Source organism: Eriocheir sinensis, unplaced genomic scaffold (assembly GCF_024679095.1).
Source record: "Eriocheir sinensis breed Jianghai 21 unplaced genomic scaffold, ASM2467909v1 Scaffold942, whole genome shotgun sequence".
NCBI lineage: Eukaryota > Metazoa > Arthropoda > Malacostraca > Decapoda > Varunidae > Eriocheir > Eriocheir sinensis.
The window spans coordinates 136695-154766 of NW_026112322.1; the positions used below are offsets into that span (position 1 = coordinate 136695).

An 18072-nucleotide genomic window follows, 5' to 3' on the forward strand; every position below is an offset into this window, starting at 1 on the left:
CTGGCAGGGCAGATAAAAAAAGGTGGCAGACACCCAAAGCTTGTTAAATGTATATGGAATGTAAATGTAAATGTATATGGCTTGTTAAAGAATATAGAAAAATTTTCTTGGCATAACAAGAGTAATGCTAAATAATGACAAACATCCAAAGAGTGTGATAATTTCTTACGATCAAATACCATCAAAATCACTCAGTCAATTTATTATACTAATCAATACCAAAACATTTGTTCAACATGCTGCAAGAAATCAGAGAGCAGACCTCACATTCAGGATAGATTTTCAGCTTCCGGTGTAGTGCAGCTGACTTGCCTGATGAGCGAGCCTCCCATAACTCACTCTGCGAGGGGGGGTACCTCTTTGGCCGACTGGTTAAGGAGTGGCTCTCCTGTCTCGCTTTTATTAAAATAACAAAATAAATTTATGTTGTTAAGTTGTTGTGAAACATCCAACAGATGCTCCCTGCAAAATTGACAATTATGTTTTTTCAAAAAAAATTCTACAGGTCCAGCCAACTACATAAAACAGAGCATTGACCTCAGCAGGTGGCATGTTTTCTACTGACTCCTCAGTGTCCGAGTCAGTATATTTCCTCTTCACAGATGTTGTCCATATACAACGCCCTCGTATGGAGTATGCATCTCATGTATGGGAGGGTTCCACCGCAGCGTTGCATCACTTTATATCTTCTATTGATATTTTCATGCTGACAGCTCTTCTGAACTTGTGAGAGAGAGAGAGAGAGAGAGAGAGAGAGAGAGAGAGAGAGAGAGAGAGAGAGAGAGAATTTCATTGTTTCTTTATTATAAAATTAATGAATAATCTCTCATACTGTAGATATGTGTGTGTGTGTGTGTGTGTGTGTGTAAACGTCCGTGCATACACATTGTGCACTAGCGTTTGCACACACACACACACACACATACACACACACACACACACACACACACATTTGACAAGGATTCCATAATGCAACAAGTCATGAAATTTCTTCCATAGTCTTTGTTGTTAAAGTTTAAACTATGTCTAGAAGAGCTAGAAGATACCAGAGAGAGAGAGAGAGAGAGAGAGAGAGAGAGAGAGAGAGAGAGAGAGACGATTTCATTGTTCTTTATTATTAATGAATAACCTCTCATGCTGAAGATATATGTTTGATGGTCATACACTGCAGCAAAAAGGTAACACATACAGTACGACAGGTTGACAGTGTCAGCTTTGCCTCCCTTAGCGGCGTCTTGCAACTGACATCTCTGACGTAACGGAGGAAAACTCGGGAAGCAACGAGTCGCTGGGGATGCAGTTCGGGCAGGTAATTGATATCTATATCTATATATAAGCATTATGACAGGCCTATCACACGTACCCTGATTACTAATGTTATGCCCCAGTGTTAGCAGGGCCCGTGGACCGTGCCAGTGGCCGGGAGAACCTTCCCGACTGTTCTGGCGGGCGGGCGGCGCGGGGCGGAGGCACATAAAAGCCCGGCGAGGGGGCGGGGCGGCATCAGTCCCTAACTCAGACGAGCCGAGGTGCGACAAACAGCGCAAGAACACTGCTGACTACTCGACACTCGCAGAGCTTACAGCTAGCTACATTGTTCCGTGAACCAGTGCCACTACTGTGCACCGCACGTCTTTGATTGAAGCTACAGAGGTTTTCTTGCACCAAACACAGACAGGTAAGTCAACCAGCCTCAGCGTCGATGCTAACCACTTGTTGTGTATGGGAGGCGGATACTCGGCACTGGAGGGGCACGTGTGTTGTTAGGGTCGGCTGGATCACTCAAGGACTGATCCCCATGATAAGGCAAGGAGCTCACGCAGAATATCTTCCTGTAAAGGTTTTGTTCTTTTTAGCTCACAAATGCGTGATGGCTGAGTGCTAGTGATACTGGCTTGTGCGGTGAATACTATTATTGTGCATTGTTAATTCGTGAGGCTGTAGCCCGCCAGTACACATTTGGCAGGAAGTTATGATGTAACAAAACAAACTTGTTTTTGTTGCGTACGTGTTAGTGTATTGACCAGCGTCTCGTTCCCCGCAGAATGCCAGCGCCAGCAATCGGCATTGACCTGGGCACCACCTACTCGTGCGTGGGTGTGTTCCAGCACGGCAAGGTGGAGATCATCGCCAACGACCAGGGCAACAGGACCACGCCCTCCTACGTGGCCTTCACGGACACCGAACGACTCATTGGCGACGCCGCCAAGAACCAGGTGGGTACACACACACACACACACACACACACTTAAACTAACACACACACACGCACACACACACACACACTTAAAGTAACACACACACACACACACACACACACACACACACACATTCTCACACAGGTACATCTACACACACACACATACACAGTCTCACACAGGTACATCTACACACACACACACACACACACACACACACACACACACACACACATCTAATAATAATATACAGCATAATAACAGAGATGCTACAAAAGTAACTCACTGCTCATGATTTTCCGTCTCTCCCCAACAGGTGGCGCTGAACCCCACCAACACAGTGTTCGATGCCAAGCGGTTGATCGGCCGCAAGTTCGAGGAGCCGTCGATCCAGGCAGACATGAAACACTGGCCCTTCGCGGTGGTGCCCGAGGGCGGCAAGCCCAAGGTGAAGGTGGAATTCAAGGGCGAAACCAAGACCTTCAACCCCGAGGAGATCTCGTCCATGGTGCTGACCAAGATGAAGGAAACGGCCGAGGCGTATCTGGGCAGCGCCGTGAAGGATGCCGTCATCACGGTGCCCGCCTACTTCAACGACTCTCAGCGGCAGGCCACCAAGGACGCCGGCACCATCGCCGGCATCAACGTGCTGAGGATCATCAACGAGCCGACGGCCGCCGCTATCGCCTACGGCCTCGACAAAAAAGCGGGCGGCAGTGTGGCGGAGCGCAATGTTCTCATCTTTGACCTGGGCGGCGGAACGTTCGACGTGTCCATTCTGAGCATCGACGACGGCGTGTTTGAGGTGAAGTCGACGGCCGGAGACACTCACCTCGGGGGCGAAGATTTTGACAACCGGATGGTGAACCACTTTGCCCAGGAGTTCCAGCGCAAGTACAAGAAAGACTTGAGGACGAACAAGAGGGCACTGCGTCGTTTGCGGACTGCCTGTGAGAGGGCGAAGCGCACGCTATCGTCATCCACTCAGGCGAGCTTGGAGATCGACTCTCTGTTTGAGGGCATTGACTTCTACACGTCGATCACACGCGCCAGGTTCGAGGAGCTGTGCTCTGACCTCTTCCGTGGTACTCTAGAGCCCGTGGAGAAGGCCCTGCGGGACGCCAAGCTGGACAAGAGCAGCGTGCACGACCTGGTGCTGGTGGGCGGGTCAACCCGCATCCCCAAGATCCAGAAACTGCTGCAGGACTTCTTCAACGGCAAGGAGCTGAACAAGTCCATCAACCCTGACGAGGCGGTGGCGTACGGCGCCGCCGTGCAGGCCGCCATCCTGACGGGCGACCAGTCCGACGCCGTGAAGGACCTGCTACTGCTGGACGTGGCGCCACTGTCGCTGGGCATCGAGACGGCCGGCGGCATGATGACTGCCCTCATCAAGCGCAACACCACCATTCCCACCAAGCAATCGCAGATTTTCACCACGTACTCCGACAACCAGCCGGGCGTGCTGATCCAGGTGTACGAGGGTGAGAGGGCGATGACCAGGGACAACAACCTGTTGGGCAAGTTTGACCTGACCGGCATCCCTCCGGCGCCGCGGGGAGTGCCCCAGATCGAGGTGACCTTTGACATCGACGCCAACGGCATCCTCAACGTGTCTGCGGTGGACAAGTCGAGTGGCAAGCAGAACAAAATCACCATCAACAACGACAAGGGACGGCTGAGCAAGGAAGACATCGAAAGGATGGTGAACGAGGCCGAGCAGTACAAGGAAGACGACGCCAGGCAGCGAGACCGAGTGGATGCCAAGAACCGGCTGGAAGCGCTGTGCTTCAGCGTCAAGTCCTCCATGTCGGAGGCTGCGGTGGCGGAGAAGTTGTCCGCTGACGAGAAGCGCTCCATCGAGGAGAAGGCGCAAGAGACCCTGAACTGGCTGGACGCCAACCAGCTAGCCGAGAAGGAGGAGTACGAGCACAAGATGCAGGAGCTGGAGCAGGCGTGGCGTCCCCTCGCCTCCAAGATCCACGGGGCTGCTGCTGGCGGCGCTGGCGGGATGCCCGGCTTTGGCGGCGCTGGCGGGATGCCCGGCTTTGGCGGCGCTGGCGGGATGCCCGGCTTTGGCGCCGCCGGAGGAACCGCAGGGCGAGGACCCACTGTGGAGGAGGTGGACTAAGCCAGCAGACTGTTGCCATATCTTCCTAATTAGGCGGCAGAAGGGGACAACACTTGGTTCAGATTCTCATGAACGCTCCATGATTCTCTATTTAAAACATAAAATTTGCCCTGTGATGAGCAGCTTAACATTAATACTGTATGTCATGTTGATCTTTCCATTTTTTATCACTATGTTTGCGTGGATGTTTAGGGTATTTATTGACTAGAAATGTAAAAGAACTTTAAGTTCACACGGCCAATATTTTTTCATACACAACGGAATAAATATATTTTTTTGCAAATTGCTGTTTTTAACCTTGTTCAATGTTCCATTCCTGAGGTAAGACATTCATTTTCATTTTCCCGCTTCGTAAGGGTGACAACGCGTGCATGGAAGCATGAGGTCAAGTATTATGAGGAGAGATTTTCCTCGTTTCCCTCGCGTACAGGACAAAACCCAACATTACACAATCATGACATACACAAGACACTAACCCCACGTCATGGCATCTGTTTCCCGGCCAATAATTTAGTCCGACCAGCATTTTCAATTCCTCCATCTACTACATCCTCTGTTCCTTAGGAAAAAAAAAAGTTGCATACCTAAAGTGGGCGACGGGAACCTGCAGGTGTCGCCGCTGGAAATGGGTGGGGGTGAGGTGTGGGAAGTCCTCAGGTACGGATGAAATAGGCGCGCTATCATGGCTGCTGGCGTCACTCATCACAACACAGCTATAAAAAAAAGTCTATCGATTTTAACGAGTCCTTGGGCGCGACTCAGTCGTTCTCTTTCCCTCTAATCCCAAGCCATTCTTAACACCATGCAGTCGTATTATGAATAAATATATGTTCCATAAATAGATAACGTACAGACTAACAGTGAGACATCGCCTTGCGCCGGTCATCGCTAGATCTGTAAAGAATGGAGGTTTCCCCGGCCCAAGCCACAGGGCTCAAGTTAGAGTCTATGGACAATCAGGGGCGTTCCTAGACATTTTGGGGCCCGGGGGGCTCATTCCCATTTGGGGCCCCTCTTATGGGGTGAGAGGCGAGCACAATGAGCCAAAGCAGCTGCGGGGTTTAGTGGGGTGCTGTTAGCCCCCACCCCCCCACCCCGGGAATTTTTTTAGAATATGAGCAATTGTAGAATCATTTTAAAGGCACTTGTAAATGCAAATTACAGACAGCTTCCTGGCCCATTTTCTTCTATACCGTCTACATACATTTAAGGCAGACTTAGCTATATATTATTCTTTATTCATAATTCTCTCCCTCTTCCACACATGACACTGACACCTCAGTAATCAATTGCCTTAGATCGGCCCTGCCCTGCCTTACCCCAATCAACGTTACCCACCCTCCTAGGTCTATAATGGTCTCCATGATTGGAAGGGGGCCCCTGAAGAGCCCTATTTCTTTGACATAACATTTTTGTTACATTTTTGTTTACAAAATTGAAAATTGGGGCCCTTTAGTGAGACCCAAATTTGTCTTTCGGGTCCAAATATAAATGGGGCCCTTGACCATTTTGGGGCCACTGAATTTAGCTTGTCCTCCTGCCATAGCAGCAATGGTTAAATTTCGCATTTTGGGGCCCCCCTCACTTTGGGGCCCGGGGGGCGATTTCAAACAGCCCCCCCTCGCCCCCCCCCCCTCAGGAACACCACTGTGGACAATAGTGGGGTACGGGACGCGCCAGAGAATACAGCTACCCATGAAGGTGCAGTTATCTCACCGAGTTAATTACACACTTATAGACTGACTGAGATACACCCTTATGGATTGGGCATACTACTACCGCACTATTTACTGCCTGGTATCGTAGATTCATGGTGTTCATGAAAACAGTGTCTATTTACACGACTCTTGCATGTTACGTATATTTGACAGTAGTCTAATTAGTTTACGGTCAGGTCGTTATATATTAGAATAAAGTCCCGTCCATACGAATATACATTGTCTGCAGACACTGAGTAAACTTACTGTATAGTGTATGGTTACTGCGATGATACATAATTAAATTTACTAACCTTTCTCCATATAGCCTGTGCCCAATGGAAAACGTATTCCTTTGATTTCAGCGTAAGGCAAAAACTCAGGCAAGACTTTCCAAATTGGTTTCATTGCACAAAGGGCTCATTTGGTAGACTGGCTAAAAGTTCCCGGAAGACCTTTTGGCAATCACTCTTCTTTCTACCGGACATTATGACAAACAATAAGGGCACCTGTTTTGCATAATCTTCTGCTCCCACAAAAGCGTTGACTGTCATCAGCTGTGTCAATGGGTGCCTGAACAGCTGAAATGTGCCATCAGTGTACCATGATTTAGTCTTTTTAATTGTTAGATGTCATACTTGTGTTGTTGCGAGGATCAGGCGGCGGCGTTCACGATTCGTATACGTCAGCTCTAAGGAAGTCGTCGGGAATATGAGCTGCATCAAGTTCAATTTTTAGGTCTTTTGGCTCTGTCGGTCTTAACTTTTGTTTCTGTCTGTTCGCTGTTCTTGCCAAGTGCTCGGGCATATATAGTGCGTTTCCCATCACTTGTAGGAGACCATCATCCAATATAGCAGACGCTGGTTTAATTAAAAACAACACTCACATTGACATTGATCCACATTTATACTTACACAACGCAAACAGCCAACGTACTCGTAACACAAAACCAAAAATACCAAACGCATACAAGCACTCATACTTTCCACCAAGGAGACTACCATAGTCCAACGTTGCCAGATTGTCGTACTCACCCTCCAGTGTTTGCCGATTTCCGACCCCAAAAGCTGCCTCCTCGACCCCAATAACTGCCTTCATATTTAGTTATCGTTAAAATGGTTAATCATTGGTGTTGTTTGGCAATAGCTATGGCTCAGAAACCGGTAAATACGAGGCTCTGAGTACGATAATCTGGCAACGGTACTCTCGATCCTTCCCTTCCACACACCATATACGTGACGGGAACAGCCTCCTTCAATAGGTTTTAGGCTCCGGTACAATAGACTCATTCAGAAAGCAAATACACACTTGTCACCACAACACACCAACATTAACAATTACACTTGATTCACTTATAATTCCCTCCCCTGCACACTCGGCTCCCCTGTCCCCCAATTAACAGCCAACATAAAAATTAGAATTATATACGTCATGCACACCTGATAGCTGCCCTGCGCACTATTACCAAGATCAAGAACAACCATAAAATAAGAAAGAATAAAGAAGTTACTGAATAAAGAAGAAGAATTAAAAAAAATATGAATGTTGAAGAACGATGAAAAGAGTAACATTTAAAGATTATATATTATAGAAGAACAACAAGAAAATAAGACGTAATACAGAAGCACAGCGATGAAATATAACAAAATACGAACGTGTCCATGGAGATAAAAAGAAGGAAACTAACAATAATGAAAAATATAAATAAATGAAAGAATAACATTTGAAGATAATATAAAGAAGAACAACACCTAAAAAAGACGCAATACAGAAGTACAGTGAAGAAATATATGACAAAATACGAACGTGTGAAGATAAAAAAGAAGAATGAAAAAAATAGATAAACGAAAATCATGCAAAGAATAACATTTAAAGACAACATATAGCAGAACAACACCTAAACAAGACACAATATACAGCATAGTGAAGAAATATGACAAAATACGAACGTGTGAAGATAAAAAAGAAGAATGAAAAAAATAGATAAACGAAAATCAACATTTAAAGACAATATATAGCAGAACAACACCTAAACAAGACGCAATACAGAAGCACAGTGAAAAAATATGACGAAATGCGAACGTGTGAAGATAAAAAGAATGTAGTGACGTCATCAAAACACCAGCGAAGGAAAACATGGTCATGGTGAGAGCCTTATTTTCCCCTTTATCAACCTTATCTACCCCTTAAACAACCCCAAACCTTACCAGACGCCATTAAATGAACCCAAGAGCATATAAAACCACAAACACCCCCTGGAAACGTAAGATAAGGGCTGACTTATGTAATGGAGGACGACGTGAAGGGGCTGGGGCAGGGTAGGAACTGGATAGGCCGTGATTTAGACCCTTTTCGTTGGCAGGGGTGGAGGGCTGGGCTGGCAGGGGATAGGAGGATATTAATGGGCTTGGCAGGTTTCTAATGATGATAGGCTGGTAGGGCTGTATGGGGGCTTACTAGGGGTGTGTGACAGGGGTGAAGGGGCTGGGCTGGCAGGGGATAGGAGGATATTAAGGTATTATTCTAGTGTTTGCCCATACTCACCCCTCGCAACCAAAATTGGCTAGGGGGCCATTGAGACTTTGGGAAATGCGGTGGTAAACATGAAATGCGTCACAAATGCATAGTTTTTGAGCTATGGGGGGTTGAAAAATACCCTAGATGTAGGGAAATTCCTTACAATTAATTAGATGTAGGGAAATTTCATACATTCCGGGTTTTTTTACAACGTAGTACGGAAACCACGCAATTTCACCCACTCTCCATACCAAATGGGGGGTTCAAGGGGGGTGAAGCCTCCCCGTTAGCAGGTTGTAAAGTTCGGTTGGAGTAGTTTAAATATGCTCCCCCACCCAAATATCCTGACCTCCCGTGGGTCCCCCAAGATCGTTGGGGGAAGGGGATTAATTCGGCTTCTTCTATACTTTTAAGTACTTCTGCCTTCATATTATGGTTGAGGGACATCTATTTTGTTTTTTGAACTCTATATATGATATATGGAGGCGTATTATCATATTCTGGAGGCGCGGAGTCAATATCCACAATCACCTTGTATACTGGGAATATGAACCCGTGAAGCAGATTCAACATGCGGTCAGTAAGGATTCACGTGTTCAAACAGCTCGGGCAGGAGGTTCGAGAGCCTTCACTTGCTCTAGAGCCCGCAGCACTGTTTAAGGCGCGGCGTTGGACGGATCAAGGCTAGCCAGTGGTTTTGCTTGTGTCAGTGATAAACAATGAAGATAAACTGTGTTTGGTGCCACGGACTCTACTTGGAGGACAGAAACCTTGCGATGAGGTGACAGCCTACTAGAGAGAGAGGGCATGAGTGTGATGTAGGCGGTTTGTGTGAGCGCAGATGGCTTCCGGCGCCACGCCAGATGGTGAGGTGAGCATTGTTTGGTGGTTTCACTGCGCTTCTCTCCCTAAACAAGCTTGGGGATCCAGTGAGTGCGTGGTTTCCGTATGGGAAACACTAAATTCGTCTCAAACGCTCATTTTTAGTGGTGGTGGGAGGAAAAGTCCCTAGATTTACGGAATTTCCCTAGATTAGGGAGTTTTTATCCCCCCCCCCCCACTAAAAAAATACGTGATTGTGACGGATTTGGTGTCCCCCACCCAAAATCCCGTGTTCCCACCAGGTCCCCAGGCTTGTATGGGGGGAGGGGGGAGTATGGGCAAACACTAGAATTTTACCGATATTAATGGGCTTGGCAGGGTTGTAATGATGATAGGCTGGTAGGGCTTGAGAGGGGCTAGCTAGGGGTGTGTAAGGGTGAGAGGCAGGGGTGAAGGGGCTGGGCTGGCAGGGGACAAGAGGATGTTAATGGGCTTGGCAGAGTTATTTGGATCCGTATGATAATGCGCAGGGCACCTTTCAGGTGCATAACACGCATAGGCTGGTAGGGCTGTATGGGGGCTAGCTAGGGGTGTGTAGGGGTGGGGGGCAGGGGATAAGAGGATATTAATGGGCTTGGCAAGGTTGTAATGTTAATAGGCTGGCACAGTACCTAGCCCAGCACCTTGTTATTATATGAATGGCTCCCCTATTCACTTTGTTGACTGCATCAGACTTGGGACTGTTGATAGACACTACTCTGAAGTTTCATCAGCATATTCGTGTAATTACCAATAAGGCTTCAGGTATAGCTTCTAACCTTTTGAAGAGCACTGTCAACCATGACTCCTCATTTATGCTTTCTCTGTATCTAACCCACATTCACCCAGTCATTGAATTTTGCTCAGTCATTTGACACACCGGATATGAGGGAGACCTGACACTGCTGGAAGGGGTTCAGCGTCGCTAGACTAAGCAAATCTCTGGATTTAACAACATGGAATACAATGCACGCCTTGCTGCACTTGGCTTATTCTCAGTGAGAGGTAGGCTGCTCAGAGCTGACATGATTAACCCGGTAGCTGCAGGGATCATGTTTCTTAATGGTCCCTCTAAGCGAGAAAAATGAGAAAAAATCACCCCTCACACAAACCATTTCATAATATACTATATCAAAGCATTTGTGATCAGTTCATGCATCATCTATTTTTGGGGGCTTATATCATGGCACAAATTTGGCCTGTCACTGCTACACGGTAAAGCCACAAATTTGGCCCGTCGCTGCTACCGGGTTCAAGTGTGGAAAATATTTATATAATGGACTCTCACCTATCTGCCCATCTGATGTTTTCCAACTAGTGGGAGATGCCAGGACCCGAGGCCATGCTTTTAAAATATTCCATCAACGTATTCATATCGAGTTACGCAAAAGATTCTTCCCTAATAGGGTCATCAATCTTTGGAATGCCCTGCCTTCCTCAGTTGTGTCAGCACCTAGCCTGTCAGTGTTTAAGAGATTACTAGCGGCACACCTGGGCGATAAGCTGTATGAATACTAACATGTACACCATGGACAATGCCCCTAGTGCTTACAACACACTTCCCACAGTGTTTTAAATCACACATCTCATTATTGTTAAGTCATCTCATATACTGTGGCATGTTGGCATGTTTGGAGCTCATCCTGGTAAGGGGTGTTTGGCAGGGGCTGAGGGGCTGGGCTTGGCAGGGTTATAATGTTCATAGGCAGTAACATTGGGGCAAAAAGATGTGCTCTGATCATTAGATTGACAAGACTGGAAATGTAGGTAGGTAGGCCCTTAATCTAATACCAGGTAACTTAATAAAACTATATAATCATAGTTTTAGTTTACCGTAATGTACATAAAGTGTGTGTGTTGTGTATTTCAGGTGTGTGAAGAGAGAGGCATTGTGAGTGGCAGAAATAATAATGATAATGGTTTGCCTTCACCCTGAGGCATACAAGGTCAAGATATTCTTCATGCACCCTCTCGTATCTCATCTCCTCCTTAACCTGGTAGGAGCGACGGGTCAAATTTGTGGCTTTACCATGTACCAGCGACGAGCCAAATTTTTGCCATTATATAAACCCTCTCAAAATAGATGATACATAAAGTGATCACAAATGCGTTGATATATATTATGAAATGGTTTGTGTGAGTGATGATTTTTTCTCATTTTTCTCGCTTAGAGGGACCTTTAAGAAACATGATCCCCGCAGCTACTCGGCTAACTAACTGCTCCCTGGTCTAATGAGTCTATGAAGTGTGTTTTGACTCGGATAAACGTTAAAAATAGTAGTAATAATAGTTTTCTTTCTCACTAAGGCCTATAAGGTGTGTTACATATGTCCTGCAGGTGTGTGAAGAGTGAGGTGTTGTGAGTGGCTGAAATACTAATAATAATAGTAATAGTAATAATAGTTTTCTTTCCCCATAAGGCCTATAAGGTGCGTTCTGTGCCTCAGGCGTGTGAGGAGTGAGGCGTCGAGAGCGGCCGCGTCAGGAGGGCCCTCGCAGCACTACCATGCTGAGCTATGAGGCGCTGCAGGACGTGCTGACAGCGGCGGTGGTGGTGGCAGTGGTGGCCGTGGTGGTGGCGGCGGCCTGGCTCTCAACAAGCGTGCGGGAGCCGTTAGTGGCGACGGCGGTGGTCGTGATACACAGCAGTGGGGCCGTGGAGGGGGGTGGGGGAGGGGCGAGAGTGCAGCGGAGACTAGTGATGGTGGCGGGGAGGCCATGGCGGCTACCCCAGAGGACAGTGAAAAGGACAGTGAGGCCACGACCTGCCCTGCGGAGGAAGGCATGCAGGCCACTGACACCCCCCCAGAGGCCGCCCTGCCGAGGACTCAGGAATGTGCGACAGGAGGAGAGGTGAACGCTAGTGCCATGGGGGGTAGTGGGGGGAGTGAGCGGGAAAAGTGCGACACCCCAGGGCTAAAGGAAACCACTGGGGAGGAAACGGCTGGTGATGCCCTCCCGCCACCCCAGTCTAGTTTACCGGAGACGGAGGTGCGGAGGCGGAGGCTACAGCACTTTGTCTCCATGGGGGGGGCGGCCACTAACTTGGACACTTCGAGCCCAGTGGCGGATGAAGCAGACCAGAAGCGACTGGCAGATGCATCACCCGCCTCAGACAAGGTGCAGGGAGTGGATGATGAGAAGAGGAAGGAGGAGGAGGTGGAGGAGGAGAAGGAGCAGGGCAAGGAGGAGCCCAGGCCGCCGGGAAGCATTAAAATCCGCCTCAAGTTCTTGGATGAGACGCAGCGCCACGTGTTTGCCCAGCTGACGGAGAAAGTTGGCTCTTTTAAAAGGTAAGTGATTGCTTGGTGGTCTTGTTTTTTCTTAATCTGCTTCCTTTATTATCCTTTACTCACATTAATACATACTTCATATCATCATCATCATTTCATCGACGCCGGTTCCTAAGAGCTCCCACCAGGGGATGGCCATGACAGAAAAGTTTCCATCTTTCTCTGTCCAGACACTCCCTCCTTGCCTGCTCAGTTTCTCAAGGATCTTTCACCCCTCTTCCTAATGTACTCCTGCACCCTTTCCCTCCATTTCACTGGAGGTCGTCCTCTAACATTCCCTCCCTCTATCTCACTCACATACACACTTCTGGTCATCTCACTCTCCTCCATTCGCTCCATGTGGCCAAACCACTTTAAAGTCTGTCGCTTCACTTCTTCCACCACTCCACACTTCTTCCCTTCACCCACGTGACACACTCCAAAACGCTCGTACACACTTTCATTACTCGTTCCATCCATTCTACTCGCACCACAAGCACTCCTCAAGTAACTCATTTCCACTGCCTGCACTCTAGACCTCTGACTTTCATTCCTGGCCCACGTTTCACTTGCATATATGAGGGTTGGTACTATTATTGTATTTCTCAAATCCCTCTTTACCTCCATGCTCACACTTCTGCCATTCATGATTCATCCCAAAGACCCTACCACCCTTCTTCCTTGCAATGCCCTTTCTCTTGTCTCTCCCTCCATACCACCATGCTTACACATAACTGATCCAAGGTAGGTACTTAAACTCATTGACCTCCTCCATTTCTTCACCATTCAAAATTATTTTGCATTCTTTTTCACATTCAATTCCCACCCTATATGGGCATACAAAATCTACAACCTCACTTCTACTCCACTCACAAACCATCACTTTACTTTTGTTGACATTTACTTTCAGCTTTCTCCTTTTACAGACACTATCAAAAACACTGACCAAATTTTGTAAGTCGCTTTCATTTTCTGCAATGAGCACTGTGTCATCAGCAAACAGGATTGAATTCATCACCCACTTCCTTCCCTCAGCGTACATTTTTACTCCAACTTCCCCAACTTTGCCCTTCATTTCTCTCATAACACCATCCATATAAATACTGAACAACCATGGTGACATGACACATCCTTGTCTTAAGCCCACTTTTATCTCAAAATGTTCACTTGTTTCTCCACTAATTTTGACACATGCAGATGCATCCTCATAGAAAGGCTTTATTGCACTAAGCAGTTTTCCTCCCACACCATATATCTTTAAAACATCCCACAATGCAATCCAATCGACTCTGTCATAAGCTTTTTCCAAATCCATGAAGGCAGCGTATAGTTTCTTTCCTTTTGCTATTATTTTTTCTACTACCATCCTGAAGGAAAATTTCTGGTCCACACATCCCCTTCCCTTCCTGAAGCCTCCTTGTTCTTCACTGATTGTCTCTTCTAGAAACCAAAACTTTACTTAGCTTAATACATACTTTACTTAGATTAATACATATATACTTTACTTAGATTAATACATATATACTTTACTTAGATTAATACATACTTTACTTAGATCAATACATACTTTATTTAGACTAATACATACTTTACTTAGATTAATACATATATACTTTACTTAGATTAATACATACTTTACTTAGACTAATACATACTTTACTTAGACTAATACATACTTTACTTAGATCAATACATACTTTACTTAGACTAATACATACTTTACTTAGACTAATACATACTTTACTTAGATTAATACATACTTTACTTAGACTAATACATACTTTACTTAGATCAATACATACTTTACTTAGACTAATACATACTTTACTTAGATCCATACATACTTTACTTAGACTAATACATACTTTACTTAGACTAATACATACTTTACTTAGATCAATACATACTTTACTTAGACTAATACATACTTTACTTAGATCAATACATACTTTACTTAGACTAATACATACTTTACTTAGATCAATACATACTTTACTTAGACTAATACATACTTTACTTAGATCAATACATACTTTACTTAGACTAATACATACTTTACTTAGATCAATACATACTTTACTTAGACTAATACATACTTTACTTAGATCAATACATACTTTAATATCCCTTATTTAGATGAATACATTGTTATCAGTCATTATATAATAGAGAGGCTATAATGCAGTGTTTTTACTCATTATAGAACAGAGAAGTTAGTTTGTTATTACTTATTATAGGTTAGAGAGGTTTCACTGTTGTTGCCTACCACAGAACACAAAGGTTATAGTGTTGTTACTCATCATGAAATTATAGAAGTCAACATCTTTTTACACATGCAATAAATTTAAGCTTTTTCACACAGGCTATTCCGACCTCTTTTTTTCACCTCAGATAAATGTAGGTTTTTTTGTATGTTTTCTTTACCTCTTTTCGCCTCTTTCCGCACAACAATAAAACTAAGATCAGTCAACCAACACATTTTTCTTCAACCCCTTAACAGACAGCACTTCTCCATCGAGCTGGACGACAACCGACGCATCCGGCTCATCTTCAACGGCCAGCTCTTAAGCCGGGATTCCTCCACACTAGCCCAGTACGGCCTCTTTGATAACTGCGTCGTTCACTGCCATGTGTCACAGCCCCAGCTCCTCCCTCGCACCCCAGGCCGGTCGGGGGAGGCTGCAGCACAGGAGGAGGAGGACGCCTATGTCTCCAGACTATTGGTAAGGGTCAAAGGTGTATATGAGGTAGTGCAAAAGGAGCTACCAGATGTTTTTTTATAGTTTTATAGCATACAGACTATTTTCTATTTCATTGTGAGTGGCAGAAATAATAATGATAGCAGTTTGCCTTCACCCTGCGGCATATAAGGTCAAGATGCACTTCATGCACCCTGTTATATCTCATCTCCTCCTTAACTAACTGCTCCCTTGTCTAATGAGTCTATGAAGTGTGTTTTGATTGGGATAATGTTAAAAATAGTACTAATGGTTTTCTTTCACACTTTTTTATACAGGTGAAATTTTCTTGGGTCTTGAATATACAGATAACAAAAATAGTACTAATAATGGTTTTCTTTCACACTTTTATACAGGTGAAATTTTCTTAGGTCTTAAATATACGGATAACATTTTTTCTTTTTCCGAACATCCTCCTGGACGTATATCTGGGGTTGATGTTTCTGACAGCCCTCCTCCTCCTCGTCTAATCATTCACATCATCTTCTGACAGCTGTTTCTCTCTCAAATCCTGGGGGCTTCATGGTGCAGTGGTTAGCACACTCGGCTCACAACCGAGAGAGCCCGGGTTCGATTCCCGGGCGGAGTGGAAAAATTTGGGCGGCTTTTCCGATACCCTACGCCCCTGTCCACCCACCAGTGAATGGGTACCAGGTATTAATCGGGGGTTGTGTCCCGTCTCCTGGGATCTGTTCCCTTCTCCTATAACTCCTTCCCCTTCTGTCTCTCTCCGGCATATGACCACAGATGTTGCGGCGACTAAACGAAACTATCCTAACTCTCAAATCCTTCATTATGCAGCCCATTCACCTTCACTTTGGCCTTCCTTTCCTTCTGTCCTGTCTAGTCATCACTCTTCTCTGCATAACAGTCTACAGTCTTCAGATCGTTACGTAATATCGTCTCCCCCCACCTTAGGCGCCGCTGCTGTACGCGGTGATGGTGGTGATGTGGTACCTCCGATACGAGTACGGACACCTCTTCAACACCATGTCCACCATCATCCTGCTCTTCCTCACTGCCCTGCTGCTCATCTCCACCTACCTGCTCTACATCACACAACATGTGCCTCAAACCGCCACTGCCGCAGCCGCCACGCCTGTATCCGTCACCACATCCTTCTCTACATCCTCCTCCACTTCCTCCTCCGCTTCCGCCTCTCCGCCCTCCGCTGCTGCCTCTACGTGAGTCTAGTGTGGCCTGTCGGGTGTCTAGGGATAGCATAGTGGTTTGTTATTGTAGTTGCTGCCATCCAGCCTGTCACCCGCACCCCAGACTAGTTCCTGAGTGGGTGATGTTAGTCTGTTGTTGTGGAAATAATTGTGTGTGCTGGAAATTTATCTCGGGTGAAAATGGTCAGAAGAAAATGCCAGATACGTCGCGAAATTATCCTATGCATGTGTGAGAAGGCGTTGAGAAAGAAAGCTACGTAAACAATGAATTTGTCCCAGGTGTGAAAAGTGGTTAGGAGAAAGAAAATACAGATGTCGCAAATTTATATCATGTGTTGGTTGGCTGATGTTAATTTCGTTGTTGTGCGGAAAGAGGTAAAGAAAACATACAAAAACGTACATTTATCCAAGGTGAAAAAAAGAGGTCGGTAAGGCCTGTGTGAAAAAGCTTAAATTTATTGTGCATGTGAAAAGATGTTGAAAAAATACATGAACCATAAAATTATCTTATGGTGAAGAAAAAAATAACTGAAAAAATATATACAATCTGCAAAATCATATACACTTCACGTGCTAACAAAGCTCGGAAAAAAAAATGAAAACATAAACAACAAAATAACTTCATATGTTAAAATAGAAAAGGTTGTAAAAATAAAATCAACCTAAAAATTATCTCACAACACAAACCATTTAAAATTATACCCTATGTAAAAAGACGCAAATACTATGTCCACTACTTTTCTGGGTTAGGGGTCAGGGAGGGAAGGGGCAGGGGCGGGCGAGGGGGAGTGGAGTGGCGTAGGGGACTGACTGACCGACTGACTGGCTGGCAACACACTACTGCATTATTATTTTTTGACATAGGTGTGAGTCGTTGCATCGAAGCGTGCTCTCGGAACACACGCACAAAGCCTTTCTGGGGTGTCTTTACTTATTTTTGTTTGTTTGTCATCACGGTTTGCAGGAAGTGAGTGTGTGAAGATGGTGGAGAGTGTGGTGGCGATATGATTGTGTAGGTGATGATGATGGGGAGTGGTGTTGAGGTGTTCACAGGTCCTTGCCTCACCCGCTGCCTGTCTGTCTGTCTGTCCGCCGTACTTATATATATAAACCCGACGGAAAGTTTGTATTTTTACCATTCTGTCCTCCTTCCTAATTTATTATGTTTTGTGATAATCATTTTAAGAAGGGATAATAAGAAGACCGTGTTTTTGTGATAACTTAGAATACGTCGCTTTTTGCTTTTCTTTATTTTTTTTTTTTGCAGTAAAGGAAGCAGATGAAGAATATATGAAAACAAAAAAAGTAGAAGAGTGTTGGGAAGGTTACAGTCTCTCTTTTTTGCCCCTCGTTCCGTTTTCTTTACCAGATCAATGAATAGGGTGCTCTTTTTTATTTTTCTTCTTATTTATTTTACTTTATTTGACTTTATTTTACTTATTGTTCATTTTAATTTACTCTACTTAATTTTACTTTGCATTACTTT

The 18072-nt window shown here is 45.4% G+C and overlaps 2 protein-coding genes and 1 long non-coding RNA gene across 3 annotated transcripts; all 3 read left to right on the top strand.

Moving 5' to 3' along the window:
- Positions 1-1510: 1510 nt before the first annotated feature.
- On the top strand, positions 1511-4612 carry LOC126994973 (heat shock 70 kDa protein cognate 4-like). Its single transcript, XM_050854248.1, has 3 exons — positions 1511-1678; positions 2045-2216; positions 2515-4612. Exons 2-3 carry the CDS (start codon positions 2046-2048, stop codon positions 4327-4329), a joined length of 1986 nt encoding a protein of 661 aa, XP_050710205.1. The 5' UTR covers positions 1511-1678; position 2045; the 3' UTR covers positions 4330-4612.
- A 3358-nt stretch (positions 4613-7970) lies between these two features.
- Positions 7971-12069, top strand: LOC126994979 (uncharacterized). Its single transcript, XR_007749762.1, has 3 exons — positions 7971-8171; positions 11275-11401; positions 11825-12069. It is a non-coding gene; the product is annotated as an uncharacterized LOC126994979 (long non-coding RNA).
- Positions 12070-12091: 22 nt separating this feature from the next.
- Positions 12092-17848, top strand: LOC126994980 (transmembrane and ubiquitin-like domain-containing protein 1). Its single transcript, XM_050854255.1, has 3 exons — positions 12092-12697; positions 15177-15399; positions 16333-17848. The coding sequence occupies exons 1-3, from the start codon at positions 12123-12125 to the stop codon at positions 16600-16602; spliced, it is 1068 nt and encodes a 355-aa protein (XP_050710212.1). The 5' UTR covers positions 12092-12122; the 3' UTR covers positions 16603-17848.
- The last annotated feature ends 224 nt before the right edge of the window (positions 17849-18072 follow it).

What these genes read in the sequence shown, in the direction of transcription:
- LOC126994980 (XM_050854255.1), top strand. Translation starts at nt 12,123, where the DNA reads ATGGCGGCTACCCCAGAGGACAGTGAAAAGGACAGTGAGGCCACGACC. An exon ending in AAAGTTGGCTCTTTTAAAAG is followed by an intron (nt 12,698 to 15,176) that starts GTAAGTGATTGC and finishes ACCCCTTAACAG; the next exon opens with ACAGCACTTCTCCATCGAGC. An exon ending in CCTATGTCTCCAGACTATTG is followed by an intron (nt 15,400 to 16,332) that starts GTAAGGGTCAAA and finishes CCCCCACCTTAG; the next exon opens with GCGCCGCTGCTGTACGCGGT.
- LOC126994973 (XM_050854248.1), top strand. Translation starts at nt 2,046, where the DNA reads ATGCCAGCGCCAGCAATCGGCATTGACCTGGGCACCACCTACTCGTGC. An exon ending in GCGACGCCGCCAAGAACCAG is followed by an intron (nt 2,217 to 2,514) that starts GTGGGTACACAC and finishes TCTCCCCAACAG; the next exon opens with GTGGCGCTGAACCCCACCAA.